We start from the raw sequence: 17985 nt of genomic DNA on the forward strand, positions 1-17985 counted from the left end.
TGGTTTTAATTACTTATTTACATGCATAAAGAAATCCAAAAGGTTCCCGCTGACAGTGCCGAAAAAGTGTGACCTATCACAAAAACGGCAGCACAGAGTCATACATCAATCAATGATTAAATGAAGCCTTGTTAGCCCTGAACAACTGTGAAAATAAACCTGTAGTGGTATTAGTTCTAACTACATAATCCTCAAAGATGACCACGAGATAACTGTGAAAATAGATATTCAACACAGAGAGAAGGTCAAAAACAGTGAACGCGGGAATATCCATTCAATTCAATTGGACGGCATGACTGAGTCTCGCAGACGTGGTCTTTTTGTATAACTTGTCTTTATTCACATTTGTTTCTGCAGCTACTTGAATGTTCTTTTCAGTCTTTCACACTGTGCGGATATTCCTTGCATCTACAATGGTTGTTCATCAAGTTGTCAGATGGAGATATGGCTTTGTGACTTCTGTAGAATCTCGGCTTTCACCATGAGGCGTAATAATTCCTCTAAATGAAGATCCTTTGACTCTCAGGGCAGAGTTTGAATACTTTCAGTGATCATCTGGTTGACGTCGTTTTAAAAAAGTTTCTTTCTATTTAATGATATTTCTAGCGTGATGTCCAAACCTCCTTTTTCATCCGTGCTTGAGACCAGCCAATACACGAAGACATGCGTGCGAACTCCAATTACTACTCACTAAAAGCATCAATATAGATCAAAATAAACAATGTATAGTGTGGCAGACAGACAAACATTGGATAAAATATTAAGTGATTGACATAGACACGAGAACACACAAGGCAGATAGGCGAAATGCAAGAAAATGAATATATGATGCATATGTTCTGAACGTTACAACTTCGTATGGAAACAGTAATTTCTATGAAGATAAAAATGAGCTAGTTGTCATGTGTTATCTGAGTTATGAAAGTCTATCGAAAATTTAGGATGAATCACGTGTGTAGTATTAGTATTAGACTCTACGACTTCCGCTCTTATTTTAGCCTTCAGCTTTCGGAATACGTACAATAAAAACCACATCTACTCGTAGACAAGAGCCCACTCCTATTGGAATAAATAGTTCATCGATTATGACCAGCAAAGTTTTAAAGTTTGGGATCTAACGTTTGAACGACAAGTCCCCAAAATGGCTGTTGGAAAGGAAAGTAGTATTCTTCCTCTGAGTCTATTTTATAGTACTGGTCGTTTAATTACCCACCAAAACTACTGTTTTTGCTTTGAATGAGTTCATTTCAGTTGAGGTAATCTCTAGGAGTATTACTTTTTTCCTGGACAAGTTTATCGTCTGTACTTTTCGAGTACAGATACATAAGACAAAGGGCATTGGTATTTATTTCTCCTCGTTGAGTATATCCTTAAGTATTGTTTGTGTCCAAAGGTGTCAAGGTCTTTTTGCAACTGCTGAAGTCGGAATTTTCATAGTTATGAGGTACAGTAATATACAAACCCCAGCTTTTGTGTCCAGTGTCTATCACCTATCAAGCCTTAAAAGACACCTTTCCTAGAGATCAGTTCTTGAGGTTTGTTCTTCCTGTGAGATCACAAAACAAATTCATGCTGCGAGTAAAACATCTTTGTGGAAGACCTACGTGCTATTTCCCGGTGGATGATGGAATGCATTGTGACAACTACAATACGTGGTATCACAGTGTGTGCACCGGACTAACACCGACTCCGTAAAAAAAGGTGCTGCAAGCCACTATCGCGCTAAATGTGTAAAGCATGCTGTCCTACAAAGCCTCTGCTGACTCTTGGGGCGATTGAACGGCTGAACATAGCTAGAAAATTGCCCTTAGATACACAGGCCGCAGTAAATGAGCAGAATACTGCTTTCGAGGAAATAGCGAGCGTTATCATGAGCCCAGCTGTGAATTTGAATGAGACCATCAAGGTGGACCCCATTGGAAAAGCGCATAACATGCATACAGATGTAGGCATTGTTGCAAGGAAAAACAAAAAGCACGCTGAGAAGAATCAAACTATGGGCAGTACCAAGGTATGTGTATCTACGGTTTCAGTTCTGGATTCACATTTCAGCGCAACACAGACCAAGGGAGAGGAAATTCTGAGAGGTGTAGAGGATTTAATCAAGAGACACAATAAATAAATAATTTACTCACAGTCACACTCAGAAAAAGAAACGTAAGATGACAGAGTGAGACCTATATATATGATGCCAAATCGGAATCGGATTACAGGGAGGAGATTTCAGGGGTCGAAATTAGACAGTGTTAAGATGGACCTCTCTGACAGATCAGTCATTTTTCACAGGTTAGGCTAATCCTCCGAAAAGGAACCAAAGGCTAGATTTCGGCATAACCTCAGTCACTTTAGGTCTTTGATAGATAGGCTACTCCCAGAAACAGTATCAGGAGATAGCATCTGTAAACTTTACAGAACAGGACAAAAGGTAGATCCTGGAAGTACTCAGAAAAGCGGTCTTTTGAAGGCTGCCTTTGCCTCGGCTGAATAAAGAAGCCTGATACTGAAAAACTCACGCAAACTGATTGGGTCAGGAATATAGATCCGTTAGCCTGGTCGACTGAATTAAGAGGCGATCGGCAGAAGTAGAAATAAATGAACGCTGCCGGAACGATGAAAGAAACCTCGTACTTAAGTTTTTTTCAACTGTAAAAGTTCTGAACAAAACGATCCCCAAACCACTTTGGATGCCAAGAGCAAGTTCTCCCCAGAATTAAAGGTGTGCTACACAAATTATCGGAACCCAAAAAATTGAATGATGGAGTTCAAGACACTGTTGGATATAGAAGAACCGGGTGTCATTGCTGTTTAAGAAAACTGGCTAACTTCACAGGCATTTGACAGTGAAATTTAGTTGATTGGTTCTTTTATATAGTAGGGCTGGTGGATTCAACTGTAGAGGAGGTGGGTTTATCATGTGCACGAAAAGTGCCTCAACCACACCAGCTGTCAAGGCAGTGGCACACGACTCAGGAAAATGTGAACTGGTGTGTTGCAAGCTGAAATGTAAACGGCAAGATATTGGGTTAGTTGTGGTATATCACAGTCCAGAATATGTAGTGGATGACTTCCTCCCAAACAAATTAAAATCCTGGTGTAATAAGAGTAAAAGCCTCATAGTAGGCGACTTTAATGCATCGTATACAAACTGGCTAAACTTAGAAGTAGAGTCATCGACAACGTCATTTGATTGCAAACTGTTAGAAACCCCGATTGCATTACCTTCATCCCATCACATTAGAGATCTCACCAAATATGACTTACGAAGCTCCTTGTCTCTCTTGGACTTGGTCTTCACACATCGTGGTAATGACAATCAAATGACTTTCCTGCCATCTCTAGGGATTTGCAATCATGTAGTTATCTTACTCAAGTTCATGGCTGAGATGGCCTGTCAAACAGTCGCGCCGTCCCATCCTAACATTTGGAAGACAGAAGTGAAAGCGATCAACTTTTCACGATCAGAAAAATACTACATAATTGACTCAGGGGCATCAATAGGAGATGCATGGACTCATTTCAGCTAGTTATACAACCAGGTAACTCAACCATATATATCCTGGACTGTTTCGAAGAAGATATCCGATGTTTACCAAGACAAAAGAAGAAATGTTGGAACGTTGTCATCAGCCTCGGGACAGCAAGTACTCTGGAATACTAAAGGTCGGTAAGAAATAGGTGTAAAATTAGAATCCGGAAAGCTCAGCTAAAGTATGAAATGCAGTTGGCACAATCTGCGATCAATCAGCTTAAGAGACTATTCTCGTACATAAATTATAGAACAAGGATGCAGCACTGGATTCCCAACCTAATTAAGGAAGGGAGTGGATTTGGATCGATAAAGAATGATCAGGAAAAAGCGGAGGCTATGGTAGACAAGTTCCGGGCAGATTATACTCAGGGCCTTTTCCAGACGGAGGAATAGACCCAAATACAAAGTAAACAAACCGTCTGCTCACCGTGAACTTTGGTCGAGACAATATATTTAAGGCTCCTAGCACTTTAGTCACGAAACATTCAACAGGACCGAATGTACTACACCCCGAAATCTTGAGACGAATTGTATAATGTGTAGCTTCCCCACTAACTATGAAATTAACTGTCATTTGACCAAGGGTTGTTACCTACAGACTGCAGAGATGCGATCGTCACTTCCATACATAAAACAGGACCAAGAAAACTTCCATCGAACTACAGACCTGTCAGCCTCACCAGTATTGTAGTTAAGATACGGGAAACAATAGTCAAAAAGACCATAATGACACACATGGAAACCAACATCCTGTTGAAAAGTGAACAACACAAGAATATTCGCCAAGATTAGAACGAATAGTTCGACAAAAATTGGGTCCCGAGTATAGAGAAAACATTATATTGTAGCTGTAAATAATTCCCCAAAATCAATAGCTCATTAAGTGTTCGACATTGGATGCTGACCACGTTGTTTAAGTGGACTTGTTTAGCTGAAGGCTTTCGGTCATGCATCCGCACCAGATCACGTTTCGACTCGGCGTGGGACACAGCTCCTACGTTTCATTAGCCAGCTTATAGAAAAGGTCCTCGATATATTGGTAACGAATCAAATATATCTTTCCTGCCTCTTCTCGTCTGACTTCTGATTTCTATCTGACTGGGAACGATCAAACATAGAAGGTGCTACTGGTATCCAGTTGTAAAACTAGAATATCCGTTGCATCCTCATTGGTGAGCCCGACGTGATCTGGTACACCAAGTCAATATACTGTGAGTCTGTTCCATTTTGGAATATTATTATTCATTGTTATTCTTTATTTGAATTTTATATATTGTGATATACTTTTTTCGCGAATTTTTTTTCTCGGATATATTTTACTTAGACATTTTTCGATATCTATATTACTATGACGGAACACTCTCCTAAGGTTCTTAAGTTTAAGTCTATTCCCCCTATTTCGATTCAGTTAACGCCATTTTGGCCCGACAATATCGAGTCCTGGTTCTGCTATGCAGAAGCCGATTTTAGCATGCACGGAATCACGGACTCGCGCACACGTTTCCTCGCGGTAGTTAAGGCGTTACCGCGCGAGTTTAACAGGTACGTAACACCTAGTATGTTTACTAGTGATGTTTCCGAACCTTACGAATCGCTTAAGCTATCGATTTTAAAACGAGGAGACCTAACTGATCGACAACGGTTAGACCAACTCCTTAACAATATCGACTTGCAACATGGTTCTGCGACGGACATGTTGCTTAGAATGAGAGAAGTCATCGGCCAACGAACTTTCGATGATGGCCTATTTCGACAACTTTTCTTGTCTAAACTCCCTCAACAGGTGCAGGCAGTGCTTGTTTCATTTCAAAACAATGCCATAGATGAACTAGCTGCATCTGCCGATCGAATCTTGGAAATCACTAGATCTTCTAAGGCCGAGGTTTTTTCCGTCAAAGAAAAACCCCAATCGACCTCGACTGACATGGCCGAACTATGTCACACGCTTACACGATATCTTAGAGTTCGCAATGACCGTAGTCGGTCAAAAACCCCGCGTAGAAGTGCCTCACGTAAGCGATCTGGCTCTCGACCACGAGAGAGACAATCCCGACTGGTGCTGGTATCATAACCAGTACGGTAAGTTTTCCAGAAACTGCAGGAAACCTTGCAATTATCCGACCCTAAAATCGAGTGACACGAAAAACAGTTCGGGAAACTTCCCAGCCGGCACGCGTTAACGGCAACCGTAGCCGGCGAACACAGCCGCCTCTTATATGTCACGGATGTGACTACGAAAGTTCGCTACCTCGTCGACACTGGCGCAGAAGTTAGCGTTCTTCCAGCAATTCTCGACGACAGACTTCGCGAGTCTGTTTTAAGTTTACAGGCGGCAAACGGAAAGCCGATCGCTACTTACGGTAAAAGGTACGTCTACCTTAACGTGGGTTTACGTAAACCCATACACTGGATTTTCGTGGTTGCAGATGTCTCTATGCCAATCATTGGTATTGACCTGTTACAACACCACAATCTACTCATCGACACACGCGCACGAAGGTTAATAGACGGAAACACTAAGTTATCCGTTTGCGTAACTCCTTGTTCTGGTTGCAGGTTATCCCCAGTCACGATTAAGCACGCCATAGACCCCTTGTACCAAGCAGTACTCGACAAATACCCCGGGATATGCCAATCGCAATCGAAATTACCTTGTGTAACCAGCAATGTTACACATCACATCTCGACTACAGGACCACCTGTATTTTCGAAAGCTCGAAGACTCGCTCCCGAGAAGCTTAGGTTAGCTAAAAACGAATTCGACCACATGATGGACCTAGGGATAATTCGACCATCGAATAGTCCATGGGCATCCCCATTGCACATGGTCCCTAAAAAGGACAGCAATGATTGGCGGCCAACTGGTGATTATCGGCGTCTGAATGCTAAAACCATTCCCGATCGTTACCCGCTGCCTCATATTCACGATTTGACAGCTACCTTGAAAGGTACAACTGTCTTTTCGAAAATCGACTTGGTTAAAGCTTATAACCAAATCCCGATGGCACCTGACGACATTCCTAAAACCGCCATCATCACTCCCTTCGGTCTTTACGAATTTCTACGAATGCCTTTTGGTTTAAGAAATGCGGCTCAAACCTTCCAAAGGTTTATAGACGACGTCTTCCGAGGTCTCAACTTCGTACATGCGTATGTTGATGACTGTCTAATAGCAAGTCCGGACAGAGAATCACATCTCAAGCATCTGGACATTGTTTTCGATCGACTCCAAAGGCATGGCATTACTGTCAACATTCAGAAATGCCAAATCGGAACTAACTGCTTAGACTTCTTAGGACACACTATTGATGCCCAAGGCATCCGACCCCTTAGGAGCAAAGTGGCGGCCATTCTGGATTACCCAGAACCGACCACGATCAAGCACTTACGAACTTTTAACGGACTCGTAAGTTTCTATAGACGGTTCATACCTAAATGCGCATCCCTAATGAAACCGTTAACCGATCAACTTCGTGGAAATGCGAAATCAATTAGTTTAGACGACATAGCCCGTAAAGCATTCTCCACAGTTAAGGAACACATCGCTAAAGCAACCTTGCTTGCTCATCAGGACACTCAAGCACCCATTAGTATCGCAGTAGACGCATCTGACTCAGCAATCGGAGCAGTCTTACAACAATGGGTTAACAACTCGTGGCAACCTTTAGGATTTTTCTCGAGACGGTTGTTAGACACGGAATCTAGGTACAGTACGTTCGGTAGAGAACTCCTAGCTATGTATTGTGCTGTACGGCATTTTCAACATTCCATCGAAGGAAGAGAATTCACGCTTTTTACCGATCATAAACCTCTTACCTTCTCTTTAAGTTCATCTTCAGACAAGTACTCACCGCGAGAGTCTTGACAACTCGACTACATTTCGCAGTTTACTTCAGACATACAACATATTTCTGGAGCAAACAATGTAGTCGCAGACGCCTTGTCTCGAATTAGCTCCTTGAACAGTTTCCAAGGAATCGACCTTCTTAAACTCGCTCAGCTTCAAAAAGAAGACATTGATCTTCAGCATGAGTTATCCTCGACAACTCTTAAACTAAGTATTAGGCAGATGGGAACAGGTAAGGAAACCTTACTCTGTGACACATCTACAGGTAGGGATCGTCCAATTGTACCAAAACATCATCGCCGCAACGTCTTCAATACGTTGCACAATCTTTCTCATCCAGGTGCTCGTGCAACAATCGAACTTATAGCCGAACGCTTTTGTTGGCCTGGCATGAATAAAGACGTGAGGGAGTGGGCACGCTCCTGTGTAAGCTGTCAGAAATCTAAGGTCATAAGACATAACAAATGTCCCTTAGGCTCTTTCAAAACCCCTGACGCTCGTTTCGACCACGTCCATATAGATTTAGTAGGACCCTTACCCGACTCGAACGGATACCCATATCTCCTAACATGCGTAGACCGTTTCACTCGATGGCCAGAAGCAGTACCGATTAAGGACATTACTGCTGAAACCGTGGCCCGTGCTTTCGTCGAACGATGGGTAGCAAATTTCGGCTGCCCTTCCACAATCACTACAGACCGCGGACGCCAGTTCGAATCTGGATTTTTCCGTTGTCTGACCTCACTATTAGGAATCACGCGCTTCCGAACGACCGCCTACCACCCACAAGCAAACGGGTTGGTAGAACGTTTTCATCGACAACTAAAAGCTTCATTATCAGCTTCAAACGTTTCACAGTGGACAGACACTCTTCCACTCGTCTTGCTAGGTATCCGCAATGCAGTGAAAGCTGACATTGGATACACGGCATCTCAACTCGTTTACGGAACGACACTCCGACTCCCAGGAGAATTCGTGGATCCTTCAGCTTCTTCATTGAACAAGGATCTAAACTCTTACACGAGTAGGCTTTCAAACGCTATGCGTTCAGTTAAACCTGCTCACACTCGACCTCAATCAACTGATGTTTTCGTTCAACCCGAATTACGACATAGTACATACGTCTTCGTTCGTCGAGACTCACATCGACGACCCCTCGAATCAGCATACGAAGGACCCTTCAAAGTTCTTCAACGCGAACCTAAGTACTATGTAGTCGATAAGAACGGTACGAAAGATAGCATCAGTATCGATCGACTCAAAGCTGCGTACCTAGAAGGAAACCCTAGCTACGTCGATTTTCCTTCGGTACAAGCAAACGACACAGCTACTACACTCGTAGTACCCTACACGACAACCGACACACAACTTGATACTTCGTCAACGTCGATAGAAAAACCTAAAACAACGCGTTCTGGAAGACGAGTAAGATTTCCAGAACATCTTAACGAATATTGCACGTAGGATATAAGCTTTATCTTGAATTACCCTTTCATAGTTTATTATAAAATTTTTTTTTAATATGCTCATTTTTTTTATTTATATAAAAAAAACAAAAAAAAACAAAACATTTTTTTGAGCGTATATATATATATTTATATATTGAAAAAAACCAAAAGAAAACCTTTTTTCCGATCGCTTTTACGCTGTTTGTAAGTGTATCAGTTTATTTTTTTCCGCTCATCTTGTGTCCTTACGCAAGTACGAGTGTATTTTCGACAAGCACTCACACGTTTTATTTTTCCTCTTTTCCAGGACGGCTGGAAAAGAACGACGACGTTTCGCAAGGAACCGAAATTTTCATTGTACTATATTTCTTTATTGCTACGTTGTACATTTTGGTCCCATAGTTTAAGGAAAGACGACCAGACGCTGCTAAACGAAGCAAGCTATCAGAAGAGTGTTTACCAACGACAAACTCGTTGGGTTTAAACTTCTGGCTGGTCACGTCTTAGGGGCATCACTACCTCACTAGGGGGGGAGTGATCTGTAGCTGTAAATAATTCCCCAAAATCAATAGCTCATTAAGTGTTCGACATTGGATGCTGACCACGTTGTTTAAGTGGACTTGTTTAGCTGAAGGCTTTCGGTCATGCATCCGCACCAGATCACGTTTCGACTCGGCGTGGGACACAGCTCCTACGTTTCATTAGCCAGCTTATAGAAAAGGTCCTCGATATATTGGTAACGAATCAAATATATCTTTCCTGCCTCTTCTCGTCTGACTTCTGATTTCTATCTGACTGGGAACGATCAAACATAGAAGGTGCTACTGGTATCCAGTTGTAAAACTAGAATATCCGTTGCATCATCAATATGTAAAAATTATATTTGAAATAATCGCAGCGATTGAAATTTAAGTGATTCCGACGTTTCGTCCAGCAAACCTGTCTGGACTACTTCAGGATAATAATGAAAATCAAAACAACCAAATAAATATATAGCGTTTAAAAATCAAATCAGATCAAATCTAAACTGTGCTAATACAATCATATTTGGATGTTGAATTTAGCAACTAGGATAACATGAGTCAATCAAATGCGAATCATGTGAAAACTTCACTGTGTGAAATAAATGACTGGAAGAATTGTGCATGTGTATGTTTGCAGGCTTGAAGTGTTAATAATTAATGTTCGGTGTCAATGTTTTTTTATAAAGGAATAAATAAATAAAACAAAAGTTCAACTTAAAAGTTGAAAAATTGTTCCTGAGCCATTGATGTGCAAGCGAAATGAGAACCGTCAAATACATAATCGCATTGCTAAAAATAACACATTAATTTCAGTCAATAAAACAATGGATGTGAAATAAACAGGTTAAATAAAGAAAGGGTCCTATTACTTGTCATCGAATATTCACCATCCTCTCGGTTCAGGCTGTTTACTAGACGAAATGTTAGAAGTATTTAAATTTCAATCGCTGAGATTATTTCAAATATAATTTTCATATATATGTGAGTAATATGGTTTCAGAAAAGCTTTACTTCGAACAAAAAACCTCCTTATATCTAGGGGGCAAAGGATCAAGGCTCTAGACAACAAAAAATCAATGTTCAAGTGTTCCTCCCTTAGACTAGTACTTAGTGGATTACCCCAAAGTTCTGTCCTAGATCCTTTACTTTTTACACTGTATGTAAATGATCTCCCAAATGTAGTTGAGTCCCCAATGCTATTATACTCTGATGAAGTAAAAATCTGGTGAGAAATAACGGGAGCCGAGATGCATGTGCACTTCAGGCAGATTTAAATATTGTGATTAACAGGTATAAAGAGTGGCTGATGCCTATCAACGCCGCAAAGTGTGTCCACATGCACTTTGAGGATACAAAGGTGAATAGATACAGCATAGGGGAAGTACATTTACCCGTAGTCCGGTCTCAAAAGGATCTTGGGATGATGGCGAGTCTTTATCTCAAGACCACAACCCATTACCAGGAGGTCGCAGCTATGGGGTTTATAACCCTATGGACTTTAAGACGGACATTAACCATGTTAGATACTACCACGTTCACTACAGTATACACAACTGTAGTGGGAACTAGGCTTGCAAACTGCGTTGTCTGCAAGCCCCTGTTTAAAAAGAGGCTCGAATATCTTGAAAAAAGTACAGACTGCAGCTACTCGTGAAATTCCAGAACGCCGGGGTTTACCATACAGAGGGCGACTTGAAAATCTAGACCTCTTTACACTGTCGTATCGCAAATTAGAGGTGCCCTGGTTTTGATGTACAGAATACTAAGAAAGGATTTTCGGTACACTTATTACCAGCAATACCTGGGATGTCTTTGTTTCGCAGCGACAGAAAAACAGGAATTGGCGGTAGAGTAGCCTTATACATACGACCATGTCTGGAGGTACACCAAATTCACAACCAAGAGTTTATCAATCTTGATGAATCCGTATGGTCAACAATCTCTCAATTCTTTCCCCCCTCAGAGAGAAGTAAAAGTGAGCCAACAACAGGAGCTGGAATTTCAAACGGTTGAATGTGTCCGCCTTACAGGACTATCTACAGCAGGTGAATTGGGATGTTCACCCTCAGCCTGAAGTGGATGCTTATTGAGATTTCTCACTGCATACGCTCTTATGTACTACCAAGCATTCAGTTCCTCAAACTGTCCCCGAAAGCTACAAGCAACCTACAATCATCAGGAACCACACTCTTATTTTGCTTGGCCACAAAAGCCACTTTTAGGCGGAATACAGACGAACTGGTAACAACAACACATACAGGCTATTCAAACAAACAAGGGACACAAAGGTAATAAGAGAAGACAGGCTTCAGTACCAGATGAAGCTTATCGATAAATTTGTTTCGAATCCGAGAAGGTTATTCCGCTATGCAGCTTCTCTTCGACAAGCCAAAACTGGAGTTTCCCAACTGCTAGGCCTCAATGGTCCGACCAATAACGACGGTAATGCCGCTAACCTTCTGGCTGAACAATACTCTCGGACATTTCAACCGACATACATCAACTGCACTGGTGAAAGCTTCATCTGCAACTCCACAGGACTTTCCGAAGTGAACCCGAGCGCTGACTTGGTGTTTCGTAATCTGCAGCACCTAAGAAAAGACAATTCCCCTCGACTGGATATGGTCCATTCTGCTAAACTGAGGGAAGCCGCTTCAACCCTGGCAATACCGCTTAGTGTGATGTTCTCACACTCACTAAGCCAAGGCAAACTACTGAAAATTTGGAAGTCGGCTCACATCACACCAACTTTCAAAGGTCAATGCAACGAACCCTAAAGTTACCAACTGATGGCTCTTCTCTCTATACCTTCGAAAATTACGGAGTCCCTGATATGTGATGATACACACGACTATTTATTATCCATAAACGTTTTCTCACCACAACAGCATGGTTTCAGGAAAGGTTACTTCTGTATAACCAACCTGATGACTGCGGTGGACAGATAGACAAGCAAATTAAGAAACTCCTCTCTAGAAGTATCTCAAGTCGAAAAAGGTTTAGGAGTGCTGGTATCCTATGATTTGAAGTCTTACGCTAACTGTGACCAAAATGCCTTTCGAGCAAACCTTGCACTGGTAACATTAAAGCGCATTTTCGGCCAACTTGACAGTTGAACTTCCCACATAATCTCCAACAGTTTCATTCGTCCCAATTTAGGGTACAGAAACATAGTGTTTCCTCCCTCACTCTCAGAGGATAAGGACACTCTGTAGCATATCCAACGGCGAGCCACGAAATCAGTTCGGGGACTCAAATTCAAACCTTATGAAGGGCGCCTCCAATCACTTGACCCTTACTTATTAGAGTATAGGCGTCTTAGAGGTGATCTTCTAATGGCTTACAGCATCCTTAACACTTCTGGACGTCCCCTTAAACACCTACTTAGGCTTAGTCTCAATACAAACCTAAGGGGTAACACTGAGAAACTGGAGAACCAACATAGAGGAACGGACTGCAGACAAGTTCTACTCCTTCAGAGTTGTCAAGTGCTGGAATTCGCTGCCGACTGAGCTAGTCCAAACGACTTCCCAGGAGTCCTTTAAGAGGGAACTTGGCGTATTCTTAAGGAATAAGGATAGTATCTTACTATGATTTACCCATTTCTTTTTCCCCTCTATCATCTTTAATATACCTAGGTTCTTGCCTGGAGGTATTGGTGATACACTGCTACTAGACACGAAAGCCCGTTAAGCGAAAGCTTCTTCTATTCTGTCCATAGCCATTAGAACCGTATGAAAACGATCACTGGTACAGTTGATTATAATAATAAGTGTGTCCATTGAACCAACTGCGTTCTTTTCATAAAAATAGATCACTACACTAGAAAAGGAGTAACATAGGCGTAGGCCGTTTGTTCTTGCTACACAAATGTGAATCTGATTCTTGGAGAACGACCTTGAGGTGTTTGTGTTAAGTTCAAGGTTGACTAATTTTGCTCATTAAACACTACACGAAAAAAGAGAATCTGCAAAGTTGTAAAGATAGTCGACTGTATTCGAACCACATATAAGACGAGTATAATATGCTGACAACCTTGAGTTAACCAATCAGAATTAAGGTAACGTGTTGTAAAAAAATCGAGATCCTACTCAATATTGCGTAGTCGATATCGACTTATGTCGGTTATCAGACCCTTAATCTCACGCTTGTGTTATTCCTAATTGTTGTGGATTGCGTTCATTATTGAATGTAAGTGCATTCTATGTGGTTAGTGTTAAAGTGAGCCATGTATGGTTCAATTCTTCTCTTGTTATTTCCTCTTCCAGATTCTCTCATAAGCTACTTTTTATGCTCCCTCAGCACATAAGTTACCTTCAGTCTAAGCGCTAACCTACAAAGAGGTTGAACGTTACAGCCTCTTGTATTTTGAGCAAAATATAAAGTACAGGGACAGGTGACTTGTTATTACTAAATGAAAGCTGATCCCTAAAGTGTTAGGAATCAATAAAATATCAGCTGTAGTGACCGCGACTCGACGCCTACTACACGGTTATCTGATAAAAATGTGAGTTCGAATAGTACGTAAGCTAAATTGCTAAACATACCTGCTGTTAAGGTAGATTGTGTGTTCAGGTACTTCATGCCCAATCGAACCAAAAAGGGAAACATAGGAGACTTTCCTTTAAAATCAAAAGGGGAACGCGCTTTTTTGTTACCGTGGTCACGGCGGATTTGAAATGTCACTGAATTTACTTTGAATTACCTACATTCCCCCTAAATTTACGCAGGATTGTCTACTTCTCACCTAAACACACAAAACTCCAGCCTAACTCTTAATACCAAACCCTAATATTCTATCCTGCATTATAAAGGCCTGTAAACAACTTTAGTTTACACTTAACAGCTTAGTAGCCATATATAAGCTGATTCGCATCTGAAAGAAATTTAATCAAGTCACGTAAAGTGGCTATAGGCTTCTTGCTAATCATTGGAATTCAAAACAAACTTTATTTCACTTGAAAAAACCAAGGACTGAATGTCGCCAAACGTTCTGAAAGAATACATAAATCTGTTTGAATGTCTCAATTCAATTTGTGGTTGCAGTAGTCAAGTGTTTAGATTCATCAGGTTAAACTCTGTCAAAAACCCAGAATTTTCTGTGGCATGACCCAGGCGTATAATAGCCAGTCGGCATACAGTAGAATGTCATAACATAGTGGATGTCAAACAATCGTCATATTTGGTTTTTATACCTATAGGAACTCGAAATTACTGTCTAATTATGGTGGATGGGCCGAAGATGTAACTCAAGTTTCAATCGTAGTGAAACTCCAAAGTTTCTAAAGGATCTTTCCTTTTTGTCATTGCTATCCGACTACCTGTTGTGCTAAATGTTTACTATATATCCTAACATATATTTCAGACCTTTTCGAAAATGACATGCATATTCTTCCAATAATCTTTGTATATTTTTCTGTTTCTGCTGTGCATATATAAAACTTCTTATTCGGATGGTTAACTAGACGCTTTTGTATGAATAAAAATCGTCAAATGACACAACTACCTATGAAAAAGTTAGTTCAATTACTCTTTCCTGTTGTTTCAATTCAATCTGTAACGGATTGTGAAATAACTCGTATTTCAAACCCATTACTCTCAAATTAGAAACTGTTTCATGGGTACAGTATTTCTAGTCATTATGTTCCTGATCTGAAGATATCCTGTAGTGATACAATGTCCAAAGAGTAAGCCCAATAGTCAGGTCTTAGTTGATTGCAGAATGAGTGACCTAAAAGCTAATTTACTCCGGTCGCCTATGGCATTTTATTATGTTTATTTTATGTTCGTATTCTGTTTATGCGCATGTCATTTTATTACATGAAATAAAATTCATCTGGCTAGTGGTCTTGCTTTTGATTTCTAATCACTCGGGGACCTAAGCCAATTATACAGTCTCGTGAGTAAGCGTCACCCGACCACACTATATCATTGCGTTCATCTGTCAACTAGTCTTCTGTTCATCGATTTTTACATCCGAGATTTCGTTTAATCAAAACAGAAAATCTCCACAAGAGTAGTCATCACAACGACCTTATTTTTCACCAAATCATTTACCAAGTACAGGCCCGTGAACTCTGTTTTAACCCCCTAATGCCCTGGTACGGCCGAGAGTGGGGAGAGTTAACTCTCCCTCTCGATATGCTCTCACATGGCCACATGCATACAATCACTGCCAGGGAAGTCCTAATCACTACCTTCTCGCGGCGTGGGTGTTGTTTACGAGATTGAGAGGACGGAAAGCGAATGTCCGGTGCTTTGACCGGGTTGGTGAATATGTAGAATCCACCTAGGGGAGTTGGAAAGCCCTGATTCCAAACCAATGGTGCACATGGGCTCCAGTATCCTGAGGAAACATAAGGCGTATGAGCCAGTCGTTGGTCACAGACTACCATGGGGACTGTATCTCCTGATGTCGCTCCACTGCCTTGTGGATTAAACCTTTAGGTCAAAGGTTCCGGGTGTGATCCCCTGAGAAAACCATTTGTTTCGGTCTGGACACCCGATCTTTATCGCAGCCCTCACACAAGTCGAATGATTTATGTGGCACATATCTATTTGGTCCCTCTTTTTACCAATGTTTGTGTTTAAATAAATAAACAGATTCTAATTATGGAAGCTAATTATACTACCCGGTTCCCCTAAACTAAGGTAGGTGACATGGGGCTTCAGCTTGTGGCTTAATGACTGAACACCAATCTTCCTAGTCATTTATGAATCGCTCCACCTAAGGTAACCTATTATGCAAACATTTTCATTGTTATTTGGTTTCATGTAATTTTTGTGGTTTATCACGTATAACCAGTCATTTACTATTATGTTTCAGCTTTGTCATGTTTTCTCTTAAACCAATAAGACTGGCTTATGTTTTCACTAGCTATCGTTATTCGTATCATAGTATGCTTCCAACTAGTTCGAAGAAACAACGTACGTGGATCACTTATTCCTTGCTGGTATGTTATTACTGTTTACAAGATGTTTTGTTTGTAATTATTTGTTTTGCGTGTAGTTGAGGATTTGTATGCTCAAATTTTCTCAGCTTTTATTCGTAAATGTATCAATAAAGATCTGAACTATGTATATTTGTACATAGATGGAAACGATTGGCAAGCAGTCTGATCGATCAAGATTCTACATTTTTTCACAAATAAAAATATTTTTTTAATGTCTGATATACAGATCAGGAGCCGAGCACTTAGGTGCATCAACTTACTTAGGTTTTTTGGAGTTATAAGTCTCTTGTTTTGTTGACTGACAAAATTTTGATGTTAACGCGAAAGGCTCGTTCAACTTAGGGCTGTGAAATATAGCTTGAGAAGTTAGGTTAGAAAATGACTGAGGACACTCAAATCTAGATAGTTCGTCTGTCCATAAAATCACCAGTTATATTGAATTATAAAAAGCAGTTCACTCCTACTGCTTTTGTTCCGAGTCATCAACGTAATGCTTGAGAGCTATATTTAGCGTTTTAGTACTGGTGAGTAACTGCCAAACCACTAGTTATTTACTGTTTAGCGAGGATAAGCTGAGCAGACCAAGCTACGCACCTGATTCTGGAAGTGAAAGTATTCAACCCCAATAATCATACTTAAGTCTATTTTCTAAGTTCATCTTACACGCATTTCATCATCGTTCCTGATGCTCTCCGGTCAATTGTATCTAGTTAAATCTAGTATTGTACTTAGTTGTGTAGCCCAATTAATTGTGAGGTGACTGTCAGTTAAGCCATTAAATCAAAAACCCATGGTTGACTCTTGACCATCATTGACTCCCAGTACAAAAATTTGTCTCATGGCTAGACAATTAATTCTACATGTGGTCACTCGGTTCTTTACTGTATTATTTTTAAAGACGTCTATGCATCTTTTAGTAGTCCCGTATATGTGTAACCTTACAAGAAGTGTTGTGTTCTCTTTTCTGTAAATTGTTGTGTACGAAAGGTGCATATGCCAGATTTTAGAAAATCCCATCATATATTTGTAATTTTTTTTCAATTTATTTCAGGTCCTTCCAGCTACTGCATTCGCTTTAGGATATTGGCAGATACATAGAAGAAGGTGGAAAATTGATTTAATTGAAAAAATAAACGCGAGAATTCCTGCTAAGCCCATTCAATTGCCTAAGAAGTTTGTTTTTTTCTCTTTTAAATGTAATCACATATTTTCACAATTTTAGCGTTGATTCTAGCATTCAACTTCCTGAGTTCACTCATATCTCAGTTCGAGGTTATTTTGATCATTCGCGAGAAGTAGTAATTGGACCACGCTCGTTAATTGAAGATTTTATACCTTCTAAAGGCTATGGAAGTGAATGGGTGGTGAGATCACCAACCAAGTTTACGCAGGCAAATATGGCTCGTCCATCTGCTCCTGGTTATTTTATCGTCACACCATTTTTCTTAGAAGATAGACCTGGGTAAAAAACGAAGTTTTGGGGGCTCGATTCCCTGTATTTCTGATTAGTTAATTGAAATCTGTTTTAGAACCTCCATATTAGTAAACCGTGGATGGGTCCCATATGGTGCACGTGATCCTACCATTCGACCTAATGGCCAGGTAATTAATGATTAGTCTAAGAATTTATTTCTTCATGGCAGTCTACTAACAAAGTGTAATTTAATTTAATACTTTTTCCCTG

General features: G+C 40.6%; 1 protein-coding gene across 1 annotated transcript; it reads left to right on the forward strand.

Annotated features, from left to right (window-relative positions):
- Positions 1–13423: 13423 nt before the first annotated feature.
- On the forward strand, positions 13424–17767 carry Smp_017090 (putative surfeit locus protein; the record flags this gene model as incomplete). Its single annotated transcript, XM_018790273.1, has 4 exons — positions 13424–13539; positions 16175–16301; positions 17353–17474; positions 17524–17767. Exons 2-4 carry the CDS (start codon positions 16182–16184, stop codon positions 17765–17767), a joined length of 486 nt encoding a protein of 161 aa, XP_018655633.1. The 5' UTR covers positions 13424–13539; positions 16175–16181.
- Positions 17768–17985: the final 218 nt, after the last annotated feature.

Source organism: Schistosoma mansoni, chromosome W, assembly GCF_000237925.1.
Source record: "Schistosoma mansoni strain Puerto Rico chromosome W, complete genome".
NCBI lineage: Eukaryota > Metazoa > Platyhelminthes > Trematoda > Strigeidida > Schistosomatidae > Schistosoma > Schistosoma mansoni.